The 25269-nt window shown below is 41.5% G+C and overlaps 2 protein-coding genes across 4 annotated transcripts; one reads left to right on the plus strand and one right to left on the minus strand.

The window, feature by feature from the left end:
* Window positions 1-1024: 1024 nt before the first annotated feature.
* On the minus strand, window positions 1025-8521 carry tbc1d24 (TBC1 domain family, member 24). Of its 3 annotated transcripts, none has more exons than XM_028432225.1 (8): window positions 8472-8521; window positions 5537-6623; window positions 4966-4971; window positions 4610-4768; window positions 4398-4461; window positions 3473-3568; window positions 2422-2668; window positions 1025-2177 (listed from the first exon to the last, which is right to left on the minus strand). In XM_028432225.1, the coding sequence occupies exons 2-8, from the start codon at window positions 6523-6525 to the stop codon at window positions 2023-2025; spliced, it is 1716 nt and encodes a 571-aa protein (XP_028288026.1). In that variant the 5' UTR covers window positions 6526-6623; window positions 8472-8521; the 3' UTR covers window positions 1025-2022. The 3 variants fall into 3 exon arrangements, with proteins under 3 accessions (XP_028288026.1, XP_028288027.1, XP_028288028.1); XM_028432226.1 differs by lacking the exon at window positions 8472-8521 and adding an exon at window positions 8285-8448; XM_028432227.1 differs by lacking the exon at window positions 4966-4971.
* A 2580-nt stretch (window positions 8522-11101) lies between these two features.
* LOC114451634 (alpha-1,6-mannosylglycoprotein 6-beta-N-acetylglucosaminyltransferase B-like) lies at window positions 11102-18558 on the plus strand. Its single transcript, XM_028430404.1, has 17 exons — window positions 11102-11127; window positions 11852-11967; window positions 12953-13082; window positions 13161-13303; window positions 14435-14499; window positions 14712-14885; window positions 14959-15126; window positions 15205-15374; window positions 15476-15607; window positions 15689-15822; window positions 16888-17030; window positions 17121-17270; window positions 17417-17563; window positions 17643-17759; window positions 17859-17933; window positions 18159-18319; window positions 18393-18558. The coding sequence occupies exons 1-17, from the start codon at window positions 11102-11104 to the stop codon at window positions 18556-18558; spliced, it is 2217 nt and encodes a 738-aa protein (XP_028286205.1).
* Window positions 18559-25269: the final 6711 nt, after the last annotated feature.

Raw genomic sequence — 25269 nt, forward strand, 5'->3', positions numbered from 1 at the left:
TATTCTATGCCTATGGTGATGAATAGATGTCTAAATAAAGGAAACCACTATTATGAGATTGGGATATTTTTGTAATCACAATATTCTGTCTGTGGACCAAAACAATATTTCTCAGGAAATCCTCCTGTGTCTGCCTAATTCCCTTAATTCCCCCTGTCTTCAGCTTCTTGTTTACCGAGGGGTGGGGGTGGACTGGGGGGGTGGTAAAGGAAAAACCCATCTCAGTGTAGCGTTAAATACTTAAGCATCTTACTCCTTGAGGCTGGAAAGCATAGTTTTCAGGAGACACACCAGACCAACACCCAAAGGAGCAGCTAAATATAGAAGTGCATGTGCGATTAGCGGAGTGTGGATCCTGAATGAAAAGTGCAGCCTTGGGAAGACAAGAGTCAATGCCACTTAGTGTAAAGAAGGAATTACTCCACCACATTTCCATTTAGGGTACTACTGTTACTCTACATGCATTATGCTGAGGCACATCCACTTAAAATTAATTCACCATACATTTTTATACTGCTATTGACAGAAAATGCGTTGATACTGAAATGTTTAGTAAAATGTCACATTAGTAGTAGTATCAGTTTCAATAGTGTAATACAGTGTACAATATCTTTGTTATGTTTGACTGAAATTTTGAATGAATTCTGCAACACAACTGACTATTAAGGCTTTTATAAATATATATCTGACTCATTTCTGCAAAATATTTTCCAGTCATGCCATTCATTGTCAGCTTCCACAAAGACATCCACAAGACTTCTAAACAAATATAGACCGTGCTTCTACAAGCCTGTCTGAGTCACACATTGTGTCGAGTTTTGTTTAGGATGCTATGCATGTTTTTCTATTAAAAGGAATAGAGTAGAACACAAGTAGGCGGGGATTAGAGAGTTAAATTCACGGTTACCTGATCTTAAAAGGCATCTGGCACACTTGTGTGACAGGCTGGAGAAATGTAACCCTCTCATTGCAGGAACAGGGATGTGAGAGAAGAAGTCAACCAAAGAAACAAAGACAGAGCCACTCGATTTAATGCATAATGCTGTATTTTCCACAGGTAGAATATATTTAAATTTATTTGACTGACACGCCACTGGAGCACATACTTCAACGTACAGACACAATTAAGTTGTCTAACCCCCACCCCACAACACTTTGCACACAGGGCACCATTTTGGACTTCTTTTGTTACTATCTTCATACTGCAGAGGACGGATATCACAGGAGAATGTGAAGAAGAAGAAACGGATGAACACACTGCATTTATCTCCATTACTTGTAAATCAAACCTTTGAAAGGTTTGCACTGTTTTTCTTCCAATTCAAAAAGACATTTGGTGAAAAATGGCAACACTCAAACTCACTGCTGACATTCACAAACATGTACTGCATTAATTTATAAACCAGATCTCCCAATAATGTACAGTAGAGCAAAGAGAAGGAAGATGTGGCAGGTCATAACTGAAAACTTCAAGCTAACCAACGTCTATACTACACTGTTAACATTTAACACCGAATTAAGACCTCAAGACAGCTTGTTGTAAACTTCAATGTTTCCATGTCCTGGTAAGTATATTTAATTACTGCAGAGCTAGCAATACACTGAATTTGGCAGATTGAGATAAACCACACAACATAAAATCTGGAATTTACATTCAGAAATTCAAATGTTTTAGCTCAGCAGGAACACAAACACAGCTGATCCTGAACACTTCCATCACCACAGAAAAATACAAATCTGTAAATACAAAAATAAACAGAAAACAAACAAAAAAATATCACATTTTCATATAAATGTTGAAATAACGATAAACTGCATGATCAATAAATAAAAAAAAAATACTTGCAGGACGGATATGGGCTGATTTGCATATCTGTTGTCTACCTAAAACTATTTTAAGACTTCACAAATGTGGCATGATTACTGCTTTATTACATTTAAGTGCTAAAATGCATGTGCATAATAAGTGTCATGTCTGTATGAAGTATGAATGTACAAATGTGTGTGTCTATGTGTGCAGCATTATGAGGCCATGGCATCCTGAAAGCCCCACACTTCTAGAAGTGAAACCTGAAAGCTCTCTGCACACAGGGGCGGGTTGTCAAAGGTGGCACACTTGCTGGTGCGCCCGTGGTTCAGCTCAGAGTCGATGTACAGAGCGTTGCCATCACCTCCCCCTGATCAGACATAAAATCACAGATATTAGGTAAAGTTGAAAGCTACCAAGAACAAAGATTGCATCAACATTAAGTTCACATAATTGTTAAAAAGCAGTCACTGGATGTCAGATAGTTCCTCTATCAAAAATTGAGGAAGTAATTCATTCATGTCTATATTTCACCAATCAGGCAAATAGAACTACTACCCAAAAAAGAAAACCACAAAATACACAACAATAGCATACTGTAATGATCAACTCACCCACAATGATGGAGTCAAAGTTTCCAGCCATGAACATGGAAGTATTCTTGGAGTTGAGGTTGAAGTGGCGGGCAGAGAGAAATGGTGACAGATCTCCAGCAGGTTTGTCTGGCTGCTGTAAGCTATTGTTGTCTGCATTTTGGCCCTCAGAGGACACCGTTTCCTGCTGATCCTGGGTCTTGATAGAGGAAGCTAACTCAGGGTGGCGGATTACCACCCACTCGTAGCGTTCCATCTCTGGCTTCAGCTAAGAAGGGGAACAAATGAGTAACCTGTACGGTTAGGATTTCATCATCAATTGCACACAAACTGTTTGACTATTTTCATATTAAATGCCTCAGCCTAGTGACTTGAATACTTAAAATCTTTTGGTGTATAGACAAAACATTATAGACACAGATAATAATAAAGCCCTCAGTCTAATTATTTTAAAATGTAAATGTTCCAGACTACACTACATTCTATTATGTCTACCCTTTTCCTCTACTGACATCAGTCCCTGCTGACAGCTTCTAATGTATGTCAGGCGTGGTGTCAGATGAGGGCCTGGTGAGATACTACTGGATCAGGTTACAGGAGTTTCCGATATGTGTGTGTGTGTTTTAGTAACTATTAGTGTATGGTGTTTTCTGATGTCTAGGCTCAGACATCCCACAGCTTGGCCCAGTAAATAATTAATAGAGAGGCCCAGCCCTCTTTTCTATTTCTAGCTCTGGTGTTATTAAAATTAAAGATCAATGGTGTATTATCAGCACAAGAATATCATGATTGGTTGTAGTTGCAGAGGATAACATGGTGATGTCTGGTGATTTGTGACCTAGTAGGCAGGCTGTTCCAAAGAGGAGCCTGACACGCCAGCTGAAGCCAGTGACGCTGAAATCAAGAACATGTGAAACTAGGGTGGGCTGCACCCTCTGGTGGCTATAATGTGGTACTGATCAAAATAAAGTGTTCCTATTTAAAATAATCCTATAATACAACTTGAATTATTCTAACTGGCCAAGAAAGGTATTTTAATTGTTGCTTTAAAGTAAGATACAAATAAACACACCCTGAAGACAAAACACTCTCCTGTGCCAAAGAAACTCAGTTTGTTTCCTCCTCTCTTCCGTTCCTCCCAGTCAGTGGACAAGAAGGCTCCACAAACCTGAGGGGAAAATGGAAAAGGACACCTGTGCAAATAACCTTTGACAGAGAAAAAAACATCAGGCAGAAAAGATGAGAACAGAGAAATAGTCTGGCTTTATAGGGGTTGTCTTAGATAACTGCCTCTCATTTCCACCTGTTGTCTGTTCCATTTGCACAACAGCAGCTGAAACTGATTCACAATCAGTGTTGCTTCCTAAGGCCCCATTCACACTGGAGAAAGTCATTCCAGCTAGAGTAGGATTGAGCCCAGACAGCCTTTAAGCTGGATGCGTTCAGACCTATTTTCAAATCTGGCTAGCACACAGTTGTGTCCGCACTCAATCCGGCTTCATCCAGCGTGTTTGCTGTTCTCCAAACCACTAGGTGGCACCTCGTAATATGGCTAATAATGTGGCAAGCTGGATTCGCTAGCCACATTTGCGTTCACACCTGAGCCACATTTGAGCCAATCCTGCTAGATCCACCTCTCGAGGGTGGATCTAGCCGGCTTGAAATCAAACTGGATTCAGCTGGATTGGAGGTGTTCACACTCGGAAAAAAACACATCTGGATTGATCTGGATGCGGCCAAATCCTGCTTAAGCCACATTTTTTCCCCAGTGTGAACGGGGCCTAACTGGACAGGCTGATTTCACAGAAGTGTGACTGACCTGGAGTTACATTGTGTTCTTTAAGTGTTCCCTTTATTTTAAACAGTGTATTTGACACTATATTTGCTTATTGGAAACGTTCAGGAGAAACTTGGACCGCATTATCTTCCAACAAAATCCTGCTTAAATACCATGTTATGGAGATTGCTATTTACTGTATGTGTTGTGTGTTTCTTACATCACCATCTGTGGTCCGGATGAGGAGCAGAGTGGGTTCATAGCCTTCACAATGCGAGTAGAATCTGGATGAAAATGTATAAAGAAAAAAATTCGACACAAATTAAATTTACATTGCAATAGTATTTGTTTTATGGTTTGAATTAATTCCGTGTCAGATGTTCTGAACACGATTTTAACAGACTAATGTAAACTATGAGCTGGAAAATGTACCTGTTGAGGCTGCAACCATGGGTGGAGGTGGTAAAAAGCAGTTGTGGTTGGCACAGGGCGAAGCGCTCAGGGATCCATGACCAGATGTCTCTCATCTCCTTGGCACTAACAATCTCAGAGGAGAAGGTGTCAGGATTGAGGGCAAGCTGCACGTTCCGCCTATTTGACACAGGAAAAGGTGGAGGAAGTTCAGAATAAGAGGCTTAAACAACAAAGATGAGACAACAGAGCTGGTGATATACTCTCCTTTAAAATACTTTGAATGTAACTCAAAGTAGCTGTTCTCAAGAATATCATGTAACAATGTATGGGTATGAGTAAAAATAAGAACAGAGTGTACAGAGAGGAGAACCCACCGAGAACTGTAAAGCAACCAGTGTTGGAAGCACAGCAGTGGAGGGCAGATGAGAGAGAAGATGGTGTGAGGAAAATCATGGCACAAACCAAAATGAAAAAAACAACAAGAAAATATGGTGAGAAAAAGGATGTAAAGTTAAACCATTTCCCACAGCATGCCAGGCAATAAGGCCTAAAAGAACAAGACATAGACAAGACAAAACACAGGCCCGCAATCCATTGGATGCTAAAATTGTAAAGGGTCTCTGTCCTGCCACTCACTCATTCTAATCATCTTTTTTGTTACACAAAGTGAAATTAATTATAGACAATACAATGTATCCGTAGCCAGCCCGAGTTAATCTAAATTGGTTGTTTGTGCTTGTTGTGGGATTGTTACAAAATCAGAATTACTTTATTTATTTATCCCCGAGGGAAAATTCTGTTTTTAATGCTCCACAATAACCAAGAATTCATAAAAAGAAACATGGGACATTACCATGACCTTGATTAAAAAAATAACAAAAATATCAACAAAAGCATTCAAAAGCACAAATCAACCTTTAACGATCTATCTACTATTGACTTTACCGCTTCTGTTTGACGGTGATTCCTTTTTGCTGCAGGGACTTCTCATTTGTGAGCTGCAGCAGGGTGATCTCCTTACGGCTCAACAGACGGATGGAGAAGGCCTTCTCTAGCAACTTCTCAGGTGTGACAGTGGAAGCAATGCCTTTTACAAATGCCTGGATATCTGCCCTGATTTTACTTGAATCTTGTGGTTGTTGGTTTCCCTGTCCCCCCTGGCCCCCTGCTTTATGCTTGCGATAGAACTTAAGCAAGGCTATGCCCACACGGTAAAGAATCTTGTAGCCCTCTACCAGGTAGACATCTAGGACCCTAACAATATGGCTAAAGGGAAGGTCACCAAGCACCCAGCGCTGCCAGTCCGAATACACCTCCAGCACATCCTGAGCTGTGGCCACGATAAGTTTGTGAGCAGGCGCGCAGTACTTGTTGGCTAGGTCACCAAATGTCATGCAGCTGGACTCATAGGCCAAGAAAGTCTGGTCTACCAGTCGTTTGCCTGGTTCATTGCATGCCAGCATGCGGCTGACATGCTCAAAACATTGAGCTTCATCTTTGCTGAAGTGCAGAAGCAACGAAGTGATAGCTGGAAGTGCTGGGCAGTGGGAGATATCTGGGAACTGTCCAGCCAAACAATTGATAATCTGATGGGCTGAGGCGACTGCCTCCACCTTCAGGCAGTATGGGGGCACTGGATTTCCATCCACAAACTCTGGCAGAGGGATCTGAGAGGAAGACTTCTTTGTGGCAGAATTTCCCATGATGTCACGATATACTTCTGCATCGGGGGTAACTGTACGACAGGGGACGGCTTTGATGAGCTGCTGGTAGACTTGTGCCCGTAGTTTGTGATTCTTAGCCCAGTAACCCTGTCGAGCCATCTGTTTGAACTCTTTCAGGTCTTTACAGTCCACTTTGGTAGGCCCACTACTGTTGGCGAGATCTCCCATCTGGTTCCAGTCCACAAAGATGCCATAGTCTTCTTCAGCCATGATGCTAAAAACTTACTAGATCACCCAAGTAGAAAAAGGGGGGGTGCACTCGAAGGTATTGTTGCTACTGTATTTTTATTAACTGCCCATGATGGTCACTGAAAAAACACACACAAAAAAGAAAAACACGAAATTAACATGCATTGTTATAAACCAACAACTGCATCATCTGTCACTGCCTGCAGCAAACATCCATCCCCTGCTATAACTGTTAGACAAGTCCTTGCTGAACTGTTCACAGTATAATTCTCTTCCACCTATGCTGTAAGTGTAAAAATTAGTTCAGACTAGTACACAGACCAGTGTCTGTCACACTGAGAGGTTATTTAAGGTGTACATTAGACAACTGTAAAACAAATTTAGCCAATTTCGCTAATCAGATGCTCTAGTTCAAATGGGGAAAAATGCCTGCATCCACATTTTACCCTGTATACTGCATCTGTGATTAAGTGAAAACAAATCAAGTAAATCCATTGCTTAAATGGAATACGGCAAAAGTTCATTCTGACAGCTAAAGTGCATTCATGTGCCTTCTACAGATCAGTCAGCTACAGGAATTTCCAGTGATGAATGATATAAAAATCTGTTTTATATTGTATGCAGTAAAAGTGTAAAAGTTTATGAAATTGACAATCATGTAGTAACCAACAAGATGCATGGAATGCATTGAAACACACTGTTCATATTATGTGGGTAATGGTACATTGCTTTTTTACAACCAGTCACATGGCGATGTGTTCAAAGATCACTTCCAATATACTAAAAAAATGACATCATAAAATCATCTAAACTCCAGACTGGCTTCCAAAAAGTCACATGGATGGAGGATACCAATGCATTACTGCATGCACAATTGGAGAGTGTAGGTATGATTAAACAAAACACAACAAAGCCTCCAAAGGGTTTTTACATTATTCTGGAGAAAAAGAGCCCTACCACTTAGTACTGTACATAAGAATTATATTCAAGTTTCCTGGTTAACCATTATGGCCTGTCCTGGACCTACAACCTTAGATTCAGGTGGTTATGACAGAAAAATATGATTATTCCTTTGGCCACATTACTAGACACATAATAATATCGAGAGCCAATTGATATCAGACACAGATGCAAACATTATTATGCATTTAACAGTAATAATGTATGTGTCAGTACATTAACATTACACCTATCTTCATGCTTCCTCTGCTGCATGTTCCTTATTAATGGTTGTGGCATTTAAAGTAGTAAACAGGAAACAGAAGCCCTGGGATATTGAACTAGACAAACTAGGTTAACTACAAGCAAATCAAGGTTGTCGGTTTTGTCCTGGAGGATCTGCAAATGCTTCAATATTGCTAAGTTAATATTACAGTACAGGGTGCAGTTGTGTCAATAAACATTGGACGGACAGCTCCATATACACGTTTAGCTGTGTGTTAACGTCACCTAGACACCTGAGGTGAAACGACACGTTAAAAGGAAGCCATGTGGGTCACAGGGTATTTAAAACATTACCGCCGCCGCAGTCGATCTAATACACTCTTTTCCATTCACACTTGCCAAGTTAGCACTGCTAGCGTTAGCTAGCTGCAAGCTGTTCCTGTCAATGCATGTAAGCAGCTAACGAAACCTTACCCGGACAGACAAAGCCAAATGCATGACAGCACGCAACACAAAGAAGAAACCGTGCAAACAAATAATGACAGACATCGACGCAATCGTGTCACTGTCGGCTAACGGTGCTGCAGCAGCAGCAGCTAGCATGGACATTACCTACCACAAATTTATTTGCTCCACTGGCTGTCTTACGAGTTTGTTGATGTGAGGAGCTTTCAGCTTGATTTTTTTATAGACGTTGACACAAAACCAACGACAGGATTACGGACTACATCTGCTGAACACGACCGACGACTTGTATTCAAAATATCTACAGCTGACAGCTAATAAATAAACGGTTTCCCTACCTGGAGGTGAGATGTCTTGAGACGTGAGGCAGCTTTCATATTAAGTTGACTCGCGCATGCGCAGTGCCTCGGATACCGGGTCAGCGTGCTGCTGCTGCTGCTGCAGAGGGGCTCAGGTGGATAAATATATTGCCGTCACTTCTCTGTATGCTCTGATTATTTCCTGGGACTCTAAGATTTTATTTTTATTTTCAACAATTTTAAAATTCTTAAAAAAAAGATTACCAGCAGCATACAATGTTTGTGAACATTATCAATACTCATATCATATAAATACATATGCTGTTCCACAAATCTGAGTTAAGTATTTATGAATGCCACATGTTTTTATAGCTTATCCAGTATGGTCATGTGTGCTACCACAGAAATGAGGTTAAATATTAGCCTTCCTTTAACGTTTGTATTTAACATGTTGCACATCTCTATCCATGCAGACGTTTTCAGGCAGACTTCAGTATTTGATTTGTCCTGTTTACTTGCAGACTTTCTCTCTCAAACGGGTGATGGCATGGGGACAGGATAGGAAGTACCCTCGCAAAGGCAACAAACCCTGCCTTTGTCCGGGACTCAAAGCAACCGCCAAAACACAGCCACCCAACACATGACAGTTATTAAGGATAATTCAATAGTAGAAGCATCATTGCCTTACAGAACAACGCAGGGTAAAATGTTGTTTAGTTCCATCTGGTCCCTCTTGATGGTTTTCATGTCCTCGTTTTGTACTTTGCTCTTCAGTAGCAAAGAAAAACTACAAAATTGTGGCTTAGGTTAGGTCACAGTCTGTTTTTTCCTGTTCTACTGCACATCCTGGAACGTATGTGATGTGTTTGTGTCTCTGAAAGTCCTTTAGAATAGCATGGAACTGATCTTAAGCTGAGACATCTGGTTCAAACACAGACACTTGTGGTGTATATGCACTTGAAAGTTGTATTCATTCATTTGTGCATGTACTCAGCATGATTACAAAAAGAAGCAAACAGGAATGAGTATAATGGATGTTTGGTGCTGTGAATGAGTTAGAGAGAGAGACAGAGAGACAGATGGGTGTAAAGCCAGTAAGCCTTTAGGTCCTAGCTTATGGAGGTTTATGCTCATCAAATCCTTCCGCTCCCACACACCGTGTGACGTCACTCCAACACCACCCTGTCCTTTACTCAACTCCCACTCCACCTTACTACACATCCACAAACATGTGTCCCCTCTACTGCAATCCTATACAGAGACAGGCAACGTGAATGTACATAGCTGTCACTGAACAACACACTAACGATAGCTGCTGACACTATTTCAGTCAATTTGCTGCATGTATTTGCAGTTGCTGTATATTCTCATTCTTCAGCAGGTTTACTCAGCAGACATTAAGGCTAATCGTGTCCAAGTACAGTGATTTGTAGCGTCACTCAGTGTCAGCTGAATGAGAATGAAAAGTCACTCCATTGTGACATAATGTTCCCAATCTGTCTTGTTAATTGGTTAACTCGTGTGGAAACTTTTGACATGCTGTGCGGTTATAATCTGTAGTAATTGCTGCTGTGTCTTTGCTCTCATGATCACGGAAGCAAACTGTAAATAGATCACAATAACACTGTAACATTCACATGCTTTAAATCATGCCTGAATTAGACGTCCAGGAATATTTGCTGGTCTAAACCCCATATGTGACACAATTTGTCAAATAGGCTACATGCTATGGGAACATTCTAACAAAAATATTCAGACAATAATTAAATTCTTTGATTATTATCAGTGGTCCCAGTTCAATAAGCCCATATTTAAACTCTTTAAACTTGTTAATGTACACTACTTAGTTTGATCTACCATTATTATTTATATTGTCATGAACTTTCAGCCTGTTTTGTGTCTAATGTTATTCAATTCAGCACTAGACCATAGCACCATTTTAGCGGTCTAAATGAGCTCCTGGCTTGTGTATAAATTCACAACCAATAGGCTTAAATTTAGCCAGTGTGAGTGAAAGAAACTGTCACCCAATAGCGTGGGCTCCATTGTATCTGTGAAAGGCCTAAGTGGCGCACTGGGTATTGTTTTCTTTAGAGGGGAGTCAGGTTACCTTGGCAACCACTGGATGTCTACCCATAGGCCGTAAGACAGAGAAAAGGCAGGGCCAGAGAAGGAGGGAAAGAGAGCGAAAAGAGATTAAAAAAAGAGGCAAGTTACTTCTCTGCCCCAACTTTGTTTTCCTTTTTGTTTTGTTTTTTCTAATCAGGCTGGATGGTTGCCAGTGGGGTGGGACGAAGACCCAAGGAGGTAAGGATGTGTGTGTGTGTGTGTGTGTGTGTGTGGTTGTCTTTATTCAGGCTTGTCTTGTGGGCCGTTGGGATTGTTGAGACATCTCTGTATGTGTCTCACACAGGTTGACTGGTGTGTTTGTTTAGCATTTTGTATCCATCAAATGAACATGTTCAAACAGCTGAAAGGCTTATGCTAGCAATAGCATTGCCTTTATAAATACTAAGTGTGATCATTCATTTGCAAATTGAAAAAAAACTCTCAGCATTTTACCACACATTAGAGCATGTGCACGTGGTTAGCTAAATGTGCTGCATTTACATGTGTTTTCATTGTTGTTGTTGTGACAGTGACATCCTCCTCCTCGTGACAAGAGGGCCATGCGTGTTGCACTACGGCCTCGCAGGTAAGACTTAGGCTCATTAGACTATTATAGATCAGGAGCCAGGGAGAGATTGTAGTGTACCTCAGACACCTCAATCCAGTGTTCTCCTTTGGTAGTGGTTCTCTTCAACATATGATGTCACCAACAGTGAATCAGGCCAATAACCACATGAATGACCTGATGAAATGCAGACTAATACAATTAAATGTACATTTTTTATCTGTGCTTTTACAGGCACAATGCCTTTATGCCAATACTTGAACCCGGCTGTGTTTCTTTGTGTCAGAGTTGATGGGTTTACAGTCCTGATGAAAGTGAGAGGAGAGATGTGATGGCTCCCTCTGCCCAAATAAAATTAAAGCAATGAGCCCATGTGAGCAGATCAGGCTTCAGATGCTTGTTTTCACACACAGGGGTCTCCGCATGTCAAAGTCATGGAACAATTCAATCCATTGCATTGACTAAATCTGGACCATGAAATGCAAAGTCAAACTGCACCACTGAAATCAAATCTATGAGGATATAAATGGTTTGCCCAGATCATTAAATAATGGTGTAATACCTTGCTAAACACAGGGCCAATCAAAATAGTAATAACATATAATTGGAGTCACGTATCTCCTAAGTTTAAAATGGATGAGTAAGTCAGCTTGAAGCTATATTCAAACAGAGGGCAAAAAGTAAATGTGTTGAAGTTCCTTCTTGTAACATGTAAAAGGATTTCTCTGTGTGGTGCACCCTCTAGTGGTTGCCTTGTGCTCTGCCTGTGCCTGTCTGTGGTCACCTTGCTGCTGCAGAGCCTCTGGGTGCCACTTGAAAATCCCAGGGATGAACCTTCTGGAAGATCACCTGAAGAGCAAGGTAACACACAGAACACTCAATTTTGAAATTGATCCTTGTCTGTCAAAACAGACAAAGTGCTTCAGTCACTTTGCTGTCCAATCCTGATATACCTTATATACTTACACTTACCAAACATTCCAACATATGACTACGAATAAAGTGTATCAAACCAAAATACAAAAAAAAAGAAGAAGAAGCAAAATTATGCAACAGAAGAAATGAAAGGAAACATATTTTGAGTCTGGAGATTTGTACACAGTTCGCGGTGGGTCCTTCGTGTGCCTGACAGTTGTGGGTTTGTGGTGGAGCTCATTTGTCTGGTTAAACTGAGGAAGGTATTTAAGGGGGGATTTGGAAAGGTTGTTTGGGCAAAGGGCTTTTGTTTCTGGTTTCTACAGACGAGACAAATGTTGTCAACAGTCTCTGTTAGAGTGTGTTTTTCTGTAAAATCAGCAGTATTTTTATTCACTCCATGAATAAATTACCATATTTTTTTGGGCAGTGTCCCATTTGGACTCTACAAGGCGTTTTGTTGTTTTTGTCAAGTCTTGATTTAATAATAGAATAAATGTGAAAATGTTATGGTGCTTTAGAAAGTTCAGATGCAGGCTGGCTTATCCATTATGTACATTCCCTTTGTGCAATTTTGTGAGGATTAACAATCATAAACGGGTTTAACTTTAGCTTTTATAAATGCCTGGTCAATGTGGCTACTGTGAATCATTTCAAAATGTAATCACAGAGGATAATATTTTATCTAAACATCCTGATCCTTTTTGTCTCAGATTCTCAGGAAAATTGTTTTTGGCAGACAGAATAACCCACTGGTGCATCTCAGCTACAACTGCTTTGTGCATTGAAGGACCCACCACATGTTGTGTACAAAGAGCCACCCAGCAATGCTTGTGTTGGGGAAAACAGTTTAATTTTACCAAGTATTTTTGTGCTGAAGTAACAGGATATGGTTTTAAAAACAACTTTTATACTGTTCTTTGTATTACAGGTCAGCGTGGTCTTGGTTTACGAAGGCTTGCACTGCGTTTGGAGGCTTTAAACATGCAGGTACAGAGACTGAGCAAAGAGAAAGATGTCACCCAGATAACCAGAAGTGATCTCAGTGTGCTGCTGCAGAGGTAATTCACTGGCTATAGTTTTATCATACATGGATCTTAGTATTTTGACTTTCATTGTTATGTGTTTTTTTTTTCCAGCTTCAGACAAGATCAGCAGGGCTGGATCCACCTGGTAGAGAGGGAGCTGAAGAGAGTGTCCCAGAGGCTTGATCAGCTGAGTCAGCATCACCACCTAGACCATCAAGCTCATACACCAGCATCACATGATGACCATAGATCAGGTGAAATGCAGACATTACATCACATGACAATAAATACAGTGCCAGCTTCAGTAAATGGCTGCTTGCAAACCTCTCTGTGGTTGCCTGCAGTGGTAGCATGATACTCCGAGCCAAATGTATGGCTCATAGCCTTAGTAAAGGTTAACCACACAGTGAAATTAACAAGCTGTGATAATAGAGGGTGTGACTTTGGGGGTTAAAGGGCAGCGGGTGCAGATGGTTATGGGGGATGAAGTCCTTGAATAGAAGTTTAACAAGTCCCACAGAGCCAGCACCAATCATTCCTAGTGTGGAGAAGAAAAAAAAAGTTTACTTCTACGTTATGACCCTCCTGTGAGGTGTCAGGTGAGAATCCGGTTACGCACACTGGTTGGCACGTGGTGTTTTTGTTGTGTGTGTGAGGGTGTAATGTTTGAAAAAAAGGAATTTATAAAGTCTGGTCCACACAGACACCACCATACTTACACATAAATGTGCACACATGCCACCCGCATGCATACAAACACACTCTTCCCCATCACCAGCCTGTTCGCCCCCTTACCCTCTTCCTCTCACATTACCTCACACCCATAAAATGGGACTGAATTACCCATGAGTCCTTTCACCAGCTTGTCTACTCATACTCTTGTTTTTGCAGACTTTTTCTGTGCTCCTCTAGCGTATCACTGTTTTTAGGCCTTCACACCTCAGTTATGCTTATGGCTTTTCTTATCTTTTTTTTCCCCTTCTCTTTCCCTTTTTACTAGGTTGTTTTACACAGTTAAGGACTGTGTATTCTGGCAAGGGCTAGCATTGTAAATGGGAATGTTTGGTAGCCGGCAGGTGGGTCAGGTGTGTGTGTGCATGTGTGTGTTCATTCCAGTTGATTGACATTGGCTGGAGATGGTGGGGGGCTTACGGGAAAGGGCCTCTGAGAACACACTGCCTTCACTCTAAAGCCTCTAACAGGCACTATACATGGTGCTGGTGGCTGCTATTCATTGTGCACATTTCATTTGAGAGGCTGTATATCAAAGTTATTGTCTGCTGTTCTTCATTACCTACACCCAGGTAACTCACAATGTACTTTTTGTTATTGAATAATGATGCATTCAAAATGGCTATGTGTGATGGCTAATTTCTTAACCATAGGGCCCAATGAGAGGTGTGAGGTGCCAACAGATCCCTCATATCCAGTGTGTGTGGAGAAAGTGGAGGTGAGAAAGTGAAAATGTATGTGGCAGCATAAACTTTAATATTTGGTTCCAAGTATATGAGTAAGCATGAGAAATTTGGAAAAACCATTTTGAATTAACGGGAACTACACAAAAGCATGTGTTTTATATTGTAGAGCCAATCTGCATGATGAATTAGTTTACATAACCGACATGTGCTCCTTGTTTTACTTTGACACCTGTCTCTGTGGCAGTTCCTGCAGGCTCATTGGCAATCAGACCCTTGTTATGAGTTTTATGGAGTTGATGGCACCACTTGCTCCATACTGACTTACCTCAGCCAAATAGAGGACTTTTGTCCTCCTCGTTTTGGAAGGAACCACTCTGCACTGCCTTGGCATCAGAAACCTCATTCTGATTCAAAAAAGGTATAACTGTTCAATATTTATATTTTTTTTTTGTACCGGCTTCACACTGTGCTCACATTATGATAAGACACAGACTGGGATACGTACATCTCTGAGCTCACTATATGAGGCAATCAGCAACACCAGCAGTCCAGCAGTGAAGTTTATCCGGACTAGAGTGGAAAGAATGTCTGAGCGGTGGATCCAGGCTGGTCTCAAAATGAGGCAGAGTAGCAACAAGACAGTCTCAACACAAATGAGGGTATGTTTGTATCATAGTTTTTGAACAATAACAGTGAGCACACAGTACATTATTGTGGTTGTTACAACTTTTCGTTAGGTGCTGCTTTATCCTGGCGCCCTGGCTGGGAATGTTGGCCAGCATTTTGAAGCCATGGTAGAGAGAGGGGGTCCTCTGGGAGAGCTTGTCCAGTGGGCTGACCTCAGTGTCTGTTTGACAATCCTGGGACACGACTTGACCTTCAGTACCTCAAAGCACCAACTCCACAGGTTCATAAAGCTATTTACTATCTTTTCACTTTACACTGCACCGATAATGATGTTTTTCTTTCCCCTTAAAATCTAGAATGTGTTTGTTTTGACTGGTCCAGTCTGATAGGTGCTGCTCCAGGCCGGGGCAGCTGTCCAATCCAGAGGCCCCTCACCTTTGACCTCATCTATACTGACTACCATGGCCTTGCCCACCTCCAGGGAGCTATGGGACTGGCTTTCCAGCATTACCAGTAAGACCACACTTTCCTGAATATGTGAACTTGTTGTAAATTAGTAGATAAATAAAAGTAAAATCATTTTTGATGATCTAGGTGCCGCTTCAGAATCTTGGACTCATTTGGCACTGAACCAGCCTTTAACTTTCCAAGTTACGCACGCAGCCATGGATTTAACACACTATGGGGGAGCTGGAGTCTTCAACCTCTGCAGTACATGACCATGTTCCGTAAGTCTGTCTGTGTGTGTATATATCTGTTTGTATTTGTGTTTATATCAGACAGCTCATTGATTCAAAAATCCACTCCATATATCCTTCACATACACCCCTATAAGTGTCCTCACAGTGTGGGGATTAATAGCTGAGGTTAAATGAGCTTGGTGCCCAGACAGAGCTTTCATTCCAACACCTCACCCTGTCATCTTTCCCACCCTGCCGGGAGATGGAGACAAGCTGGAAGCACTGGGCCGAGAGCCACTCTTCATCCCTCAGCTTAGAACACTGTTTATTTGTCCTGCCGAGGGAGGGAAAGAGAGAGAGAGAGAGAGAGAGAGAGAGAGAGAGATGACTGTTGGTTGAGGATGTGAGAAGGACAGAATGCGACAAAGAAAACAAAACCACACAGAGACACAAGACGAAAAGAGAAACATAAGAAGCTTGACAAAATACAATGTTTGTGCTTCTGTTTTACAAAGGGACTGAAGGATTGCACCAAAACTCCAAGCATATTTCTTCCATTTACAGCCAATGATGCATGATCATATCAGTGTTTCATTGCATATCTCTGCTAATCTGATAGGTGTGTGTGAAGCACTGAATTTAGACAGGCGTCGGAGACAAGCGGCGCTGAACAGGAGCCAGCAGGAAACTCTGTGCTGGAGATTTTGGCAAAACCCTGAGACAGGAGAGACATACACACACACACATGCAAATGTTACAAATCGATGCTTGAACACACACCTTTGCTGGCACATTCCTAGAAAAGTAAATACTCATCTCTCACACCTTCCCCGGTGTGTCAGAGGGCAGCAGGGTGGCAGCTGCCTATCCAAACACCCAGCCCTCTCATATATGTAGAGTTCTCATTTCCTTCAGCAGATGATTTATGCTGCACAGTATGTTTTTGCTCTCTTGCAGAATTTTAATATAAACTGTTACTCACCTGCTGTCTTGCAATGGATTCTCACTAACAGTGGCCAAAAGTTGTTTTTTTTTTGCTGGTTTTTGGTGAAAATATGCAAAACTGTGATTGTGCCTTTGTGTTATCATCTAACTCGTCTGCCCTGTCTCCAGCTCATACTCCTGATAATTCTTTCTTGGGCTTTGTGAGTGAAGAGGCGGTGAAGAAGGAGCTGAGGGAAGATGAGTTTAAGCCAGAGGGATACAAGAAAGACAAGATAGCAGTTGTGTATGGAAAACAGGACTACATGTGGCAGGTATAAAGACTCTGTATGTTGTTTTCATCATGTTTTTGTACACAAGGATCCATACATTTAATATTATGTGTATATGCATGTATACGTCAGGGTAAATCCGGATATGTGAAGGTTATCAGTGAGGAACTGGAGACACACGCCACAGTCTACCAGCCTCATCCCTCCACTCTGCCCAGTTTTATCAAAAACCACGGACTGCTGACTCAGGAACACTTCCTAGGACTTCTACGCAGAGCCAAGGTCAGATTATTTTTCAGATTAAACACTCAGAAGACAGAGAATTATTCAAAAGCACCAACTGTATCTATCCAATATAGAGATTATGTATTTTTTTCCCTTATATGGATGATTATAACTGCCCAAGATACATCCTCATCCTCCTGCAGGTTTTTGTAGGTCTTGGGTTTCCCTATGAGGGTCCTGCTCCAATTGAGGCCATAGCTCTGGGTTGTGTCTTCCTTCAGCCTAAATTTGACCCCCCACATTCATCAGAAAACAATGACTTCTACAAAGGCAAGCCCACCACTAGACAGGTAAGCAAAAAATAAAGTACTGTTTGTAGTGTGGAATATAAATTTAAAAAAAAAAGCAGTTCATGATTTTGTGTCCTAGATCTCCTCCCAGCACCCTTATGCCGAGGAGTTCATTGGTAAACCCTATGTGTGGACTGTGAATGTGACCAACAAGACTGACATACAGGAGGCAGTTAAAGCTATTTTAAGCACTGAGGTAACAAAATTATTATTATTTATGCGGACACACGCCTTATGTTCCCCAGATTCCACTTACAGTAGCACTGAATATAGGTGCTGGTGTGTGTTTTTGCAGGTGAAGCCTTTCACTCCTCAGGAGTTCACTTGTGTGGGAATGTTGGAGCGGGTTCATGGTTACATCACTCACCAGGTACAGAAGAACTGGCATAATATTATTGGGTGCTCCCCCACCAAATCAGTCATATATAGACCTGTTTTTTTTTATTTCAAATGAATGCAAAACTTTACATTAGTCTGATTGATATCAATGCTGTTGACTGACATCCACTGCAGATATAGATATAAATGAAACCATTAGATGGTTCAAACTCTAACCATTATCAACTCTCTCTCTCTTTGCTATAAATCAATCAAGAACTTCTGCAGTAAATCTGTCCCTACTTGGCCTCCAGAAAGTGCTCTGAGGATGCACCTGGGTCCTCTGGGTCAGTCTTGCATAAGTGTGTGTCGTCGCTCCTCCCTCCTGTGTGAGCCCGCCCTCTTTTACCACCTCAACACACCTGCCGCTTTTACCAGGTGAGAAATCAAGCAAACATTTACAACAAATACATGTCAGCAACTAAACTTAGCATTATTTACCATTTTGCAGACTTGGACTGGCTTGCTCCAGCACGGTGCAGGAAGTCAACCACATGTTTCCTTCCTACAGTCCTTGGGGTCGCCGTTGTGGCCTTCAACAGGAACCTCTGCTGTTCAGTTGTGCCGGCTCTGACTCTTCACACCGCAGACTGTGTCCTTGCAGAGCAACAATTTGAAAACACAAATGCATTGTGTAAGGGTAAAGTATTTTAACCAAAGCCAAATGTCCCCATTTATTTATCTAGATTTGTCCAATGCTTTTGCATACTCAGGAAGAAACTGTGAAATACCGAAGGATGCTGAATTCAGGGTTTGTGTCTCATGGTGCAAATAAAACCCCTGTTGTTGCTTGTAGCTGTTCCACAAACTGTTAAGCAAATAGTCTTTAAATACCGGCAAGTTGCACTTTAGGGAGAATTTGTTTAGTTTAGGTAGGAATTGGCAACAGTAAGTCTCAAGTGGTTCAGTTCTCAGTCTCTCCAGATCACATGCTATACAGTACACTTCAGTATTATGCTAAATAAGTATCTAATTTTTCATTCGCTTACAGTAATGTATCACACTGGTCAGCGTTGCATAGAATTACCACTCATGTAGCCCTTCAATGCTTCGCTGGCTGTGAGTATTAGCCAGGGCCTCAAAGGAGAGTGGGTGACAGCCTAAGTGATGAGGCTCATTATCTGAGTGAATCATGGATAACCTCTGGATGCCTTCGGGAGGTCACAGCCATATGACCATGATTATACTGTCATATAAACCATTGGTTCCCAACCGTCTTTGACTTAGGAAACCCCCTCAGCACTGTGTAAATCCATGCCCTCAGGCTGATCTCCATTGTTTGTCTTTAAAACACATATTTTTTCATCATTTAAAACTGGGGAAAAAAAGTCACCTAAGTCAGGATTAATTGTGTTTTCTTGAGTTATATTACTAGAAATTACACCTCAGAATGATTTTGATCATAATGAATGACTCATTTTTCCAGGGGTTCCTGTGTTGTGTGCCCCAATGTTATTCTCTGATTGCTTCACAAACTTAAGATTTGTAGAAGCCCTCATGGGTATTTTGCAACTATTTTGATATGAGTGAAACTGTAAACTTTACCTACAGGACATGCAGGGGGTTTGAAAAGGTTTTACATTTCCATTTTGAAGACCACAACAGGCCTGTCTCATCATCCTTCTCTGCTAAATAACATGTGAAAGAAACAAATGATAACAACTAAAGGCCCAACTGTCAGTGATGGGGTGCTGCACTTACATGGCACAGCTGTTAGCAAAAATGGCTCCAACAATGGCTACAAGCTGCTTTTTTTAACTTGACTGTGAAGTTTTTCTTGGAAAATGTTCTGATAATTGCTAAAAAAGCGAAAAAAGAGACTTTTCTGCCTCGATAAACTCCATGTGACCAGAACACATTGTCACTGAGGCAGCAGACCACTCAGGGCAGCGTCAATAGCACCGGTCTATGGTGTCATGGTGTGATTGACTGAAGAATGGCTGTAAAAAAAACAATATTTGTGATGACTTTGGTGGATTCATTTGGCTGTGCCAGCTATGACTTCTGCTAAATTAGCTGAGTGCTTCAAAGATGATGGAAATTAACTTGTGTTTATGTCTATAAGCTGTTTGGAATAAGGGGAAATAAAAGCTGCTTTTCACTCATGCGGGCAGTCGTTAACACTAATATTTGGAAAATGATGTGTCATTTCTGGATGAGTCACATTAATTCATATCACTTACATGTGTTATGGCACATAAAAGCTGTCACTCACTTCCCAGGAGGCTGATAGCAGAGGGTTCAAACTACGGGTTCAAAAACAGGCCTTAGTATTGGTGGAGCAAATGTGGACAAAGGTTTTAGTGTTCCACGCGAGCGCCTACTGACCTGAATGAGCTGTATATGGGCGCTGAACTGACAAGGTCCATGTGTCTGTCAGACCCCCATGTGATGGTGATTGGCAGTGCGATTTTGAACGGCAGTTATTAGCATCATCTAGAGATGTGGTTATTGCTACAAACTGCATTTTATGTCTTCAAAGCCATAGATAAGTTGATTATTTGTTTTCTAACCAATATTGTTGTCATGTTGTCTGTGTTTATGATAGGTAGAATGTGTGTTTTTGCTTGTAGTGTTGTTTACTGAATCTAATTGCATTTGCTGTTGTGTCTATTCTAGATCACTGTCAGCAATGCATGCAACAGGGTTAGGATGTGTTTAATGTTATGAATTTTTCAAGATGATCTTTACCTAACCCCTCACCCGGTTATTAAACCTGTAACCAGTAGTTTTTTTATGTTTTTTATTTTTTAATCTAGCTGTGATTAAAAAACAAAACTTAAGTGCAGGTGAAATCACAGCTCATGGTGTCGGGGGGATCGAACCTTGGACTACAAAATGAAAAATGAATGAATGTGTTGCATTTGCCTCTCTACTATTTCAAAACCTACCTTATTTTTTGGCTGTATGCTATGTGTGTCCATGTTCTGTTAGCATAAACCCAACCATGTGTCCAACCTGGAGCATATATCATCGACAAGTGTGGTGTTTGTTTTGTTTTTTTTTCATGAGGACATATTGGCTGAGGCTCATGGTGATTGCTGTGGTGGACCTTAGATAAATTAACTACGGTAATACCAACAAAATGTAGTTTATAAAACTATTGGTTTGCTACTTGCACTTAATTTGTCTGACAGGTTAAACAAATGCTTTGCTTGACCACCTATTGGACTTACATGTGCTTGAGGTATCTTGTACTGAAATAAGAATTAGACGTTTAGAAAATAATTGATTGATGAAGAAGAAAAAAAAAACAACAAAAAGCCAAGAGATGAAACCTGAACCTGTGTTGGGGTCAGTCCGACATCATGGAATTTTCATGCTCCAATAATGTTTATCTGAGTGCTTTTTAATTTTACACGAGAGACAGGAACTCCTTTGGTCACACAGGGACTCTTTCTCTGATACCTTTTAACTATGGAATGTGGTGGCAATTCAAATGTCACTGCCAAGAAAAATGAGGGATATTATAGAAGAAAACAATACTTGAGTGAATTTCACTTCAATTTAAACATTCAACCTTCATTCATTCATTGGTTTCGTCATTTCTGTGTTTTTAATATGAGAGAAATATTAATTCTGTGGAGAATATGCTATAAAAAGTCAAATGCATGTGAGTTTTTTTTTTTATTTCAGGGCTCAGGATTAATTCAAACTGTGCAAAGCAGACGGATATTACCGACATAACTCATATGTGTTTCTGTCTTTCTGATAGTTACTGGAAAATGCTTTATATTTCCATGACTGTGTACTATCAATCACACTGTTTACACTTGGTCTTCGTGTGTTTTGCAAAGCTATATGGTGTCCATTCACCATGGCAGATGAGTGAATAAACCCATTTTCTCTCATTTTACTTGGTCTTACGCCTACACATCTCTTTTTGGATTATTCTTTCCTTAAACAGCATCTTCATCACAATCCTGCCTTTTTAAGAGTCTATAAATTATGGGTTATAGCTTTTTGCTGACAAGGAGAATAGGGTGTATAAACATTTCTTGAAAGAGAGTCTTGGAGAATGCACAATTTTCATAAGTACACTGTAGAATACCTATCAGACCCATAATAATATTATAAACTTCTTGATTTTTTTTTAGTTTTATCTAGAGCAGTGATAATCAGGATTTAGTATTATTAAAAGGTTTCTGTGTCCAGTAATCTAATCCAAATTTGGCACAAAACTGACTTCTGGATCTGCAATAGCTAACTTTACACTAAAGGGGGCAGTGTGGTCAAGCACGTCACTGCTGCATCACAGACTACTGGTTGCAAACCTCAGCAACCTGCTATAGGGAATGAGTGACAGAGCAGAGATGCAAACAGAGGTGAATAACCCACCCAAACATGGTGTCTAACAACAGAAAACCAAAGAAAGAAACAGAAATACTGTGTTGAGACAAATGGAGACAGTCTTCTTTACAGGAAGCTCTCTTATTTATTCCACCACTTGCAAAAAAGTGGGGGCAGGGGAGGGAGCAGCTTTACTACCATAAGAAAGCAGCTGCTTTTATTGAAACCTGTTATTGGCGTGCCAAGATTACACTGAACAACAACAACCCTCCTCCCTGGAAGCCAATAAAATGTCGACAACAAACACTTGGCTTGCCTACAGCGCTGTTAGAAGCCACAGAGGTTGGCCTTAATGATACTTGGTAACTATTACAGACTATTAAACTAAATGAATAAAAGAGGAAAAAGAACAAGAGAAAAGAGAGAGGAGCAAACAGTGATTCGTTCAGAAGATGTTTCCAGACATAATGTAGGTAGCTGACTCATTGTTGGCCAACCTCAAAAAAGAGGTTAGTGTATGTTAACAGTGTATTTGTGTATGTGTGCTTGTGTGTGCATACAATGAATAAGGATGTGCTGTAACATCGGCAACACAGAATCACTCGCAGTCTCATGTCTAGAGATCTCATCACACCTGAGTGAGTCTGAGGCAGATCCACCAAAAAAAACATTGTCTTTATGTATGTATGCCATTCTGTGACCTCAAGGGTGCCACAAAGGTCGTCTGCACTGACAGCAAGCTGCAGGCACAAGATAGAAAATGCTGCCAAAGGTATCACAAAAACTTACAAAGCCTCTCTTCAGACCAATTCTTCAATTCTCCAGACCTAGAAGAAACACAGAGCTACTAGCTCACGCCTGTAGCTCCAAGAAAGCCCTTGTCATCTTTCATCCTACACCTCTGAATTGCCTTCATTTTCTGGGGGGCCATAAACTGGCTCTTATTGTCCCATAAATGGCTCCTTTTGGGGTGGGATTTATAGTGAGGGGTGGCAATGGGGTGTATGGGGGGGAATAAAATCCACCTTTTGATGTCCCCCCTGCTTAACAGGCAGAACAGACGCGCCTGCCCATATGCTGCTGCTGCTGCTGCTGCTGCCACACACTGCTAGCGTGCGACTCTCACACAGAGGTAAAAGATATTAAACTGCATCTCTGCTTTCATTCAGATCATGAGATGCAACAGCCAAGCAGGGTGGTTAAGCTGCGCCACTTCCTCAGCGGTAATTAAAGCCGCTCATGCGGGGGGGGGGGGGGGGGGGGGGGGGGGGGGGTCTTGCCTATAGCTACACTCCTGGTCTTAACCTTTTTAGAGGAGACGGTGTTTAAGTGTTTTATTTTTTTGGAAGCTAATTTTCTATAGTTTTAAGCATTTAACATTGTTATTATTACTTTCAGCAACATTGTACTCAATATCTTTCAAGTCTCTCTGAACTGTTTGTTTCAGATGTGTATGGACACACAGATCTGATCACTAATTGTAATTTTTGAGTTCAGACCTGAGCCACCTCATATTAAAAATCAGATAATATGAATCAGGTGGGAAACTTCACAGCAGGTGTGGAATAACAGCATTTATGGAATAGCATGCATCATTCTGACATCAGAATAAGTCCTCACACATTAATTTTAAGTTTGCTTCCCTCAGTTGTCTCACCATCCTGCTTCTTTTTTCATCTCCCTCTCTGTTCCTCTACTGCCCACTTCTCTCTCTCTCTCTCCTTCAGAGGCAGATGAGCCAGGTGATAGTGACACAGCCTGCTGTATGCCAGTTACCACGGCGATGACAGCTGCCAGCCCAGGTGCACATGCAGCTGGGAAGGCTTGGAATGCGTGTGTGTATGTGTGTGTGTGTATGAAAGAGAGAGAGAGATGCCTGTGACACCGGTATCTGTGTGTTTTTTGTATGACAGAGTCAGAGGGGAAAGGGACCTGGCGAGAACACAGGTGTGTCAGCGATGGAGGGAGCGTGAGAGAAAGGAAAGAGCAGAGGTGGTGGAGGTGGGGTTGCGACCTTTGACCCCTCGTGTCGATCGGGCACTTCCAGCGACTCGGTATGTTTCGACGTCTGCTCATTGTCTAGTGGTTTGGCTGTCACTCAGTGCTTTGTGACCACGTCTCAATGAGCGTAATTGAGTCAGGACATGAAATCATGGAGCAGGAAACATGTAACGAGTCCAGAGCTCAGATGACATCAGCCTGTTAAATTGGATCCTGTCAAATAAAACAAGGTTAGGAGATGAACTAGAAAGATAATGAGTGAAATCTGGACAATTCCTGTACTGTTAGAAGTGTTTCTCCTTTGCTGTTTCATTGATGGTTCAAGCCCTATTGAGTCATCACAGCAAAGCACATTCCTCCTGCAGTGCACCTGTGAGACAACTACAGATGCTACAACCCCTCCGCTGCCATCTCTTCAAACAGCCTCTTTTTCTCTTCCTGTCGCCCTCTGTCTCTTCTGGGAACATTCCAGGCTCCTCCACTCCTGCACCTTCTCCACTTCATCGCCCTCCCCCTCCTCCATCTAACCCTGCTCCCTCTCTGAGAGCGGGAGGCCATGGTGCCATCACTCACCACTTGCTGATTACTGGCACAAAAGGGGCCTTGGTGGCCCCGGCTGCAGCCGTTCAACGTGCACCGCCACTGGGGAAAGAAGTAGAGGAAAGTCCCCCACCATGGCTGGTTCCCTCCAGTCCCCCCACCCCGCCCATCGTCCCCACCTCCTCAGATGATGAAAACTCTGTCAGTGTGGATTAGGAAAGAACGGCGAGTGTAGGTGGAGGGAATAATGGTGATAAAAGCAGCGCCGCTGCACCTCTGTATGTCCATCCCCTCTTTCAACTTACTCACTATTTGTCACTTCATACCAATTTTGGGATTCCAAACCTTTTCATGTTGTTGTCACCTCGCCAAATTGTTGTTAAGCTTTGATATTTTTTTTATGTGGTGTTTAATGGGCCCCCATTTAGCCTTGCTAATGCATTTTGATGATCAAAGGAAGGCTTTTTTATGATATACCTGTGTAAGTCTTTGAATTT

Source organism: Parambassis ranga, chromosome 19 (assembly GCF_900634625.1).
Source record: "Parambassis ranga chromosome 19, fParRan2.1, whole genome shotgun sequence".
Classification (NCBI taxonomy): Eukaryota; Metazoa; Chordata; class Actinopteri; family Ambassidae; genus Parambassis; species Parambassis ranga.